This window comes from Capra hircus, chromosome 2 (assembly GCF_001704415.2).
Source record: "Capra hircus breed San Clemente chromosome 2, ASM170441v1, whole genome shotgun sequence".
NCBI lineage: Eukaryota > Metazoa > Chordata > Mammalia > Artiodactyla > Bovidae > Capra > Capra hircus.
The window spans coordinates 45,727,608-45,737,912 of record NC_030809.1 but is presented as its reverse complement, the minus strand read 5'-3'; the positions used below and the strand labels follow the sequence as shown (position 1 = coordinate 45,737,912).

The 10,305-nt window shown below is 38.4% G+C and overlaps 1 protein-coding gene across 1 annotated transcript in view; it reads right to left on the bottom strand.

Moving 5' to 3' along the window:
* MPP4 (membrane palmitoylated protein 4) overlaps positions 136-10,305 on the bottom strand; it is a 37,629-nt gene continuing 27,459 nt past the window's right edge. Inside the window, exons 17-21 of the mRNA XM_018038500.1 lie at positions 8,879-8,959; positions 5,324-5,417; positions 4,837-4,945; positions 3,538-3,672; positions 136-516 (exon numbers count right to left, since the gene is read on the bottom strand). Of these exons, the coding sequence (XP_017893989.1) occupies positions 325-516; positions 3,538-3,672; positions 4,837-4,945; positions 5,324-5,417; positions 8,879-8,959 (611 nt within the window). The 3' untranslated portion in view covers positions 136-324. The remainder of the gene's footprint in view (positions 517-3,537; positions 3,673-4,836; positions 4,946-5,323; positions 5,418-8,878; positions 8,960-10,305) is intronic.

The window sequence follows — 10,305 nt, the reverse complement described above, 5'->3', positions numbered from 1 at the left end:
AGGAAAGCTCTTTTTTATCCGAATCACACAAAGGCCACCTGAAATCTATGAAAGGTCCTCATATTCAGTGACTTAACATTGTTCCCTACCAATTGCTGCATATAAGGTAAAGGAAAACATTTTTTTCCCCTGAAATCCAAAGAGATAACTCTACATAACCATACAAATTTCTTTCAAACAAGATGAACAAACTGCAGCACTTTTGCAGTTGCACATATTATAAGAGAGCAAATATGACACTGATGTTTTAGATTATAGCTGTTTTTCCAGCTCTAGGGAACAGGTGAATATTGTTAAAACTCCAGTATTAAGCAGAAGGCCTCTTTAAGATTTTGTATCAGAGGAAACCCACGTTGCTGGTACCCACTGAGACTCCTCCTGAGCCTTCTGAACTGCAGACAACAACTGGGCACACGCCTCTTGCAAGTTGTCATTCACAATTACATGATCAAAAAACTGGCCAAACTGAGTCTCCATTTTTTGGGCTAAATCCTCCATCTCTTGTAGATCTTCATCCTTTAGGAAAAATAGAAAAATACAAATAGCAAACTTAATGAGATGAACAGAAATAACAGGCAGTTATGTTGTTATACTCAGAACGGTAGCTGTTTATAAAAACAGGTCATGTAAACGTTCTCCACTCTAAACCACAAAACTTATGTTTCTGTGTTTAGTCTTACTTACTGTCTCCCACACCAAGTTTTCATAAAGTTGAGTTAATAGTTTGTAGACAACCAATCCTCTCAACTTCCTATTTGGACTTATATTATCTTATTCTATTATCTAAACACTTGGAGCTCTCAAACCACATACAACATAAAACCAAAGAAATTTTATCAGTTAAATATAAATAAAAATTAAACATAAATTTCAAATGAACATTAATCTGATAAGAATGACATTATTTTGTAGACACAAATGGCCACTTTGAACATGATGGTACGACATGGTTCTTCAAATGAGGCATTTCTAAATTACTCTTCATGATGGCTGACTTCACCTATAATATTGTCTATTTCTACGACTGTGAAAGTTTATTTAGTCAAGATCATTTGGCCTTCACTTGGCACTAATACATTAAATTCATTGCTATTATTTTCTTATTTGTCTACAATAATTAGTACAACTTGTCATAAATACAAATATAAACATGGGCACTGAGATCTTGCAGCAGTATTCCTTTACAAGGTGACCATACACAAGACCTAGAAACAATCTTGTTAACTTTTCAGATCGCCATAAAACTGAGAACAGAATTTAATTAAGACTCAGAGAACATATCCATAGACTCCACTGTTTGAAATGCTAACTGGAGAATCAAACTTCCATACAGTAGCCTTTGAAAAAATAATGAAGATAAAAATAATGAGAGGTAAAGGATAATACAAAGATAACTCATGCTCACTTCAGCAACACATATACTAAAATTGGAATGATGTAGAAGATTAGCATCGGAGAAGGCAATGGCACCCCACTCCAGTACTCTTGCCTGGAAAATCCCATGGACGGAGGAGCCTGGTAGGCTGCAGTCCATGGGGTCGCTAAGAGTCGGACACAACTGAGTGACTTCACTTTCACTTTTCACTTTCACGCATTGGAAAAGGAAATGGCAACCCACTCCAGTGTTCTTGCCTGGAGAATCCCAGGGATGGGGGAGCCTGGTGGGCTGCTGTCTATGGAGTCGCACAGAGTCGGACATGACTGAAGTGACTTAGCAGCAGCAGCAGCAGCAGATTTGCATGGCCCCTTCTCAAGGATGACATGCAAATTCATGAAGTAATCCATATATTTACCTTGTTTTACAAGTTTAAAAAGTTCTGGAGATCTGCCTCACTATATGAACAGAATTAACATAACTGTACACTTAAAATGAGCAAGATGGTAAGTCTTATTTTATGTTATATGCTTTTTACCACACCACACACACACACACACACACACACACACACACACACACGTGCACGTGCATGCACACCCAAGTGGATATAATGTCTTGATCTAGATGATGGTTACCTGGGTGCATACGCACTGTAAAAGATTCTTTGAACTGTACACTTAAGATTTATATACCTTACTGAATGTATGTTATGACTTAAAATATTTAAAGTATATTTAATTAAAACTATACATATATATATATGGGAAAATCACTGATTAATCCCACCTGGCCTGGCCCCTCTATTATTACTATAATTATTAATAAACATCTTTTATGTTTTAATATATTTATAAAGAGATCTCATATAATAGATGATATAATCAATTATTTTATTTTTTCAGATTTACTTTTTTAAATATAAATTTATTTATTTTAATTGGAGGCTAATTACTTTACAATATTCTAGTGGTTTTGCCATACATTGACATGAATCTGCCATGGGGGTACATGTGTTCCCCATCCTGAACCCCACTTCCCACCTCCCTCCCCATCTCATCCCTCTGGGTCATCCAGTGCACCACTCCCGAGCACCCTGTCTCATGCATCAAGCCTGGACTGTCAATCTATTTCACATATGATAATATACATGTTTCAATGCTATTCTCCCAAATCATCCCACCCTCGCCCTCTCCCACAGAGTCCAAAAGACTATTCTATACATCAGTGTCTCTTTTGCTGTCTCATATATAGGGTTATCATTACCATCTTTCTAAATTCCATATATATGTGTTTGTATACTGTATTGGTGTTTTTCTTTCTGGCTTACTTCACTCTGCATAATAGGCTACAGTTTCAGCCACCTCATTAGAACTGATTCAAATGTATTCTTTTTAATGGCTGAGTAATGTTCCATCATGTATATGTACCACAGCTTTCTTATCCATTCATCTGCTGATGGACATCTAGGTTGCTTCCATGTCCTGGCTATTATAAACAGTGTTGCGATGAACATTGGAATACATGTGTCTCTTTCATTTCTGGTTTCCTCGGTGTGTATGCCCAGCAGTGGGATTGCTGGGTCATAAGGCAGTTTTATTTCCAGTTTTTTAAGGGATCTCCACACTGTTCTCCATAGTGGCTGTACTAGTTTGCATTCCCACCAACAGTGTAAGAGGGTTCCCTTTTCTCCACACCCTCTCCAGCATTTATTGTTTATAGACTTTTGGATAGCAGCCATTCTGACTGGAATGAAATGGTACCTCATTGTGGTTTTGATTTTTATTTCTCTAATAATGAGTGATGTTGAGCACCTTTTCATGTGTTTGTTAGCCATCTGTATGTATTTTAAAGTAAATTCAAATACTTGGCAAAATAAATAATCCATTCTGAGTACACAAACCCAATTTCTGTGTGGTTTTGCAAACTGTGACTTGAGGGCGTTTTCTTTTAAAGCTAGACCCAAAAAGAGGAGAAAAATAAGAGTAGTTATTAAACTTTATTTTAATATCTATAAATGACATTCAATAAGTATAACTCAAGGGTAATATTCATTAGAAACAAAAATCACATTCCTTAATATAGGGATACTGTGGAATAATACAGTAATTTTCTGACTGGGGAAAAAAATAATATACTCATCTATCTCCTCTGTATCTTACCTTGAACTTCATGTCCACAAAGTAGTCTGTAATAATCTTGGCATTTTTCCGAGATCGCTTCATACAACTCATGTTAGATGGCTTTATAAATATGACATAGGGCTTCAGTTCTTGGGTTCGAGCCACTTGAATACCCTACACAGAAAAATTAAATACACATTTAAAACAGAAGTCCTTACATAGATATGTATGGCTGAGTGCCTTCCTTGTCCATCTGAAACTACCACAACATTGTTAATCAGCTCTACCCCAGTACAAAATAAGAAGTAAAGTTTGGGAAAAACAATAATGAAGAAAAAAATGAGAAAAAAAGAAGCCCTAGTAGCTGAAATATCTCGAGAGAATATTAAACTGAGGATCTAAAAACATAAGTCCTAATTTTCTAGAGTCAACATGAATGTTCTCAAAATTTCTAAGACCATAAATTAGCAGTTATTTTTAGCCAGAGTATATTCTCATGTGCTCCCAAGTCCTCAACTCTAAAAAACATTTTAATAATTAAGATGGAGTTCTGGAATCAAAATTAAGTTCAAATCCTGGCTCTTCCTCTTACTAGCCATGACACCCTTATTGAAACCTGAGAATAGGATTCTACACATGATCTCATGGGCAAAAGACAAAGACAGACTCAACTCTCAAGGCCAATCAGGTCCCTCACCTCCCTTTCCTCTTGCCACTGTCTCCTAACAGATCATACTGACATCCTCATGCTGACCACAGCTTCAATCCAAGAGAGAACAACTCTCTTGTCCTCTGATTAGCATGCAAGGTATTATTTTTACATGACTACAGAAAACATAAAGTAAACACAAGGTTCATAAAAATTTTGACAACACATTGTATGTTCTTTATCTCACCTCAGCTCACTCACTCCTGCTCTATTCCGCATATGGTCTCAGGGAGACAGCTATTGATAGAACATAGGAACCTCATCCCCTTACATAAAGCAACATTTCATTCCCTCCACAAGAAGTTACCTTTTAAAAAAAAAAAGATCCTCAGTTTTCTTTATGGTTGTCTGCTCATTTCTGGGGGTTTTTCACTTTGTTTTTTTTAAATTTTTTTTAAATTTTATTTTCTGTTGTTGCTGTTTTTTTTGGGGGGGGGCAGGTCTGAGAAACTAGATTTTTTTTCCCCCCAACTAAAAAGACAAGATAATGACAATTGATTTTTCAAGTAAGATCCTGGTCCTTATATATGGGAAGTAGTCTTATCCTAACAGAAGAAAGCATGTGCAAAAAATGGATGGCATGCATTCATTACTTTGGGGAGAAGGGAAATATTCCACCACAGACCCACCTGAGGCTCTAGGTCCATAACACAGATCTTTCCATCATCAAGGACTGCTTGAACAGCATCCACACTCGTGCCATACAAGTGGCCTTTGTACTCACCATACTCGAGCATTCTGCAAGGGTGAGATAAAGACAAGAACTGTTTGTACAGGTGAAATTATTATTAGCAATAACACAGAGATAAATTCCAACAGAAGAGAGTAAAATATGTGGATCTTGATAAATGAATTAGTGGATATTCAACAGGAAAAATATATTAGGAGATCTAAGACTTAACTACTCCAAATTCTCTGAAATTTGCAACTCAGTTCAGCTCCTTCTCCAAGCTCAATGAGTTAGTGTACTAGTAAATCAATATACATTTTCTTACTTAATTTTTCAGAATAAAAAAAATGTGTCCCAGAAGTTTGGGACAAAGCATGAAAATAAGAGATCTATTTTAAGTATAAAACAACGAGAGGAGAGAACCAGATTCCGAATGTCTAGCTTACCTGTGACTGTACACAAGGCTTTCAAATGTTTCCTTTGACACATAGTGATACTCACGACCATCCATTTCATAACTCTTTTTGGAACGAGTAGTATCTGTCAAAATAGGGAATTTTTAAGATTTTAGAATCTACAAAATGTTTGGACTTATTACCCATATGCATTTGGATAAAGATGATCAAAATAAATATATTAATACATAAGCAGATAAATAAAATGCTAGAACAAAAAAAGGGAGCCTGATTGGTGATAAGAAAGTAGAAGTTCCCATATCAAAATGAGCTAATCATAAACCTTTGTTAAGTGTTTGTGGTGTAGACTAGACCAGAACGTATCGTATTTAAGCCAAGATAAAGAGGCTGTAAAGGAACTCTTGCTGTTACGTCAGGACAGGAAGTGGTAAGTTATTTGTGAGCCCCATGGTGCCTAAGGGCTTCCCAGGTGGCTCAGTGGTAAAGAATGCACCTGCAGTGGAGGAGACACAGAAGACGTGGGCTCAATCCCTGAGTTGGGAAGATCCCCTGGAAGAGGAAATGTCGAACTACTCCAGTATTCTTGACTGGAATATCCCATGAACAGGAAAGCCCGGTGGGCTATTGTCCATGGGATCACAAAGAGTCAGACATGACTGAGCATGCACACACAAGGTGCCTAAAGGCCCTCAGGTGGCGAAACCAGCAATATCTTACGTTTAGATAATGCATCTCCCAAGATCTCATTTCATCCTTCATATTCCTAGCTAGGTGAAATGCTGTTATCTGTAGCTTACTGATAAGTAACTAAAGATTTCAGAGAGTAACTAACTTGCTCATGTGAATAAAACTAATGAAAACCAAAGTTGTAAACAAGCACCTAGGTGTCCTGACTCTTCCCAAACTAATCTCTTCTACCACAGCAGATTGTGTCAGATTTGAAATAAAGCCCTGACACTCTGTAGTCTTGCTCAGATGCATTAACATCTAAGTAAGCTGGTGATCAGTTTTAGGGATCTCCAGAAAGAAAGATTGGTAGAGTCTAGATTCAATCTGATTCTTTGATATGACCACTTTGTTCATAGATTCTTCAACCTAAATAGTACCTGGTATAGAACACAAGAGTTCACTGACTACCTAAAAGTGATTCTAGTCTGCTTACCCATTTGTTCAACTAACGTATACTGAGTGCCTATATTCCAGCTATCATATTAATTTCTTAGAATACAAAGATGAATAAGACATGGTTCTAGCTCTGTGACCTGTATAAACTATAAAGCTGCTAGTCCCTTAACCTGCATTACAATAAATTCTCCTTGTTCATAAAAAATGTATATTTACATTTGATAAAGTTTAAACATGAAATAGATCAACATCTGATGATACCAACACATGGAAATGACCAAAAAGGAACTTGAAATAGACCCTAAATGATGAAAGGAGTTCCCAACATTTCAAGATACAATACTTTGGCCACCTGATGCGAAGAACTGACTCATTTAAAAAGACCCTGATTCTGGGAAAGATTGAAGGCAGGAAGAGAAGGGGACGACAGAAGATGAGATGGTTGGATGGCATCACCGACTCAGTGGACGTCAATTTGGGTAAACTCTGGGAGTTGGCAGTGGACAAGGAGGCCTGGCGTGCTGCAGTCCACGGGGTTGCAAAGAGTTGGACACGACTGAGCTACTGAACTGAATTAACTGAACATTTCAAGAAGCTCAAAAAGCAAAATTTTTTTCTTTATTCAAGCCTCTCTTTAGTTCCTCAGAGTTCCTACAGTTATGCTACCCTCCTACAGCTTTGTACTGAAAAGAAATCTAGTTCTCAGGTGATAGAAAATTATGTTACTATCAGCCCAAGATAACCCTTCTCCTTGGCTTCTACCCTACTATGTTATATATGGTAGGCTAAGGTCTGTGAATTGGTGCATGACTTGAGGCGTTCATTCTGAGCTTAAAACTGTCCACTCAATTTAAAGAGCAAAATATGGGCAACATATTCCCATTTTGAATGATGGTTATCCAGACAACATACAATTCTACATTCTGTGGGCATTTTATTTTTATCCAGATTATTGCAAGTGGTGATTTATTAGTTTTTGCTTTGTAGTGCCCATTCTTACATAGGTAAACAGTACTTGGAAAGCACAACCTATGGGATGTGATCATAAAACAACTTCATTTGTTCGGCCCTGGATAGAATTCTCAAATTCTTCTGATTACTCTTAGGTTTGTTTGTTTTTAAAAAAAGGTTCAATATCATTTATGCCTGAAACTCAGTCTCAATAATTTCAATTCTGTTTCCATGTAATAATCAAAATTATGAACTTTATTTATATTTCAGGCTTCTTCTCCCCACAGCTGGCTCAGACTTGCTACACCAAGGGAAGCCTGACATCAGAGAAGGCAGAAATCAGGAGAGGAAGCTTGATTCTCTTCTCTTCCCTTTCATTGCATTCCTACTGCTCCTCCAGTTTTATAACTCTCCAAGCCTAAGCGCAGAGAGAGAGGAGGAGCAAGCAGGGCAGGAAAACTCTTACTTAATTGATGCTGATGCTGGCTGCTCATGGCTCCTTTTAGACTTAGCAGATGTTTAAATCTGGCTCTTAATCTCCCAGAGGATTTAGTGGATTATTTTGCAAAGCCTACCCCTCTACCACCACTACTGGGTATCTCAAATCCATCTCTATTCCACCTAGTCATTTGTGACTTCTTCCATACCCTCAGGTACCCAGGGCTTCATGTTTGGTCTCCTTTCATTGACGCTTCCTCTTGGGCAGGAACCAAGACAACCCCAGGCAGACTTTCTTCCACATTATCCACCCAGATCTGGTCTTTGGGGGAAAAAAAAATCCCAGCTCTTTTGCAGTGACAGACTCTAAAATGGCAGCTACCTCCCCCAAACAGCCTTTGGCCACTTCTAAACTCTCATGCTTTAGAGATTTCAGATATAATTCTGATTCCAGTCTTCTGTGTCTCCCCAAAAGCACGAAACACATATTAAGCTCTTTAAGCGGTTTTCCTAACTTCTCTCTTGCTCTGAGGTAAAGGGGAAGCACCCACATCCACAGGCTCCTTCACCTTGGATGGTATAATAGTTATTGTTCTTGTTGGTCAGTCGCTAAGTTGTGTCCAACTCTTTGCGATCCCATGAACTGCAGCACACCAGACTTGCCTGTCTATAGTTGATTTAAAATTATATGTGCATATATTAAAATAAAAAATATGATAAAGCTTTCAAAGAGCCAAGCACACTGCCGGGAGGATTATAAATATTGAATGAATGCTAGCCATTATTATTAAATATTTAGTTTTCCTAAAAGGTTATGTATATGATCGCTAAGCAATGGAAAAAAAAAGATTCACTTTTCAAAAGCCTCGCTAGCTAGCTACATGCTAGTAAGTCGATTTCCTCTATTAAAATAAGTTTAGTTAGAAATACTGAGGACTATCTGTGTCTTACATTCTTACAACAAAGATGGTATAAAATAGTTGAGATCAGTACATGTGCAGATCTTTTTGCACCTGTAAAAAGAAAATCTTACTCCAGTATGAACCCCTATGAAAGAAAAAGTAAACGTACGTGGCACAGCACTTTGAAAACGGTCAGGATTAAGTTCAATAAGTTGTCTCCTCAGTTCATTTACTCCAACACCAGAAGGTCCTAAACAAAACATCACACATGGAAATGATTAGAAGCGGATAAGCAGAGGTACGTGGTGAAACCATCACTTTGATCCTTCCGCTGAAGACACTTGAGAGCACATGTTTTTGCAGGAAAATAACATAACTTCCATTCCCATGAATTGAAATAACCCCGGAAAATTCTTGGGACTTTTCCTGATGACCTGTGGAGTAACCCACACTTCACCTGATGACCTGTGGAGTAACCCACACTTTCAGAAAAGAAGTAGGGAACTGCAGGAACGTGTCACCCAGGAACACTGCCTAATGTTGGCTACTCTGAGAAGTCTCTAGCCTCATGTCAGATCATTCGAGACAAGCTGCCTTTCCTCTTCCCATGAAGTTCCTATCACAGCACAACCCAGAAACTGGCTTCCACAATGATAGAATTCAGGGACACATCCCTGACCACAAGTGGAGAAGTCAACACCCCCATGTGCAAGTGAAGGCAGGGCTGGCTTCATGGGCAGCCCACGCTTAGGCTGCTGCACTTGGCTTAACGCTCTTCTTTTGCCACACATATAGTCTTCATTTTTGAATAAGGGGCTTTTGGGTTTTTATTTTGCTCTGTGTCCTGAAAATTCTATAGCTGGTCCTGGCTGTGAGGTATGTTGTTCTGCTTCAAAGGGGCCTGCCTTCACCAGAACTGGGATATACAGAGAAGACAGCAGCAAGAGGGAAGTTACTGCTACTGAGGGCAGGAGGAGAAGGGGACCCAGGGGAAGAGATGGCTGGATGGCATCGCTGATTCAATGGACATGAGTTTGAGTAAGCTCCAGGAGATGGTGACGGACAGGGAAGCCTGGCGTGCTGCAGTCCATGGGGTCACGAAGAGGTGAACACAACTGAGTGACCGAACAGCAACTACCATGGCAGGGACCAGCTTTGTAGACATCTGGGTCACAACGCAGGTCATCCCAGTGCTATATTTGCCCTGTTCTTTAGCACCAAAGATACAGTCCAGAAGCTTTTTAGAAACTCTCCTAAAGGAGACAGTTACACACTTCTTAGAGAAATGGATCTTAAGCATTTTTGTTCCTAATATAGACTAATGATGGTGGGTGGGGGATGGGAAACATCTCATCCATGCTTCTAAAAGAAATTCTAAACAGGACACAAAAAAATCGTAGTTATAACCTCATCGTATCACACCTTGTTGTTAACACAGGTTCATATACACCTTGGCATACCACATTCAACTGTAGACATTAAAAGCATAATTAATAACGTTCTATTTATAAACACACATTAAAAAACGGTTTTGTCTTTTTTTTAAAAAAAAAATATGCAGACCCACAGAGTCCTACTTTTACTACTACGCCCAGT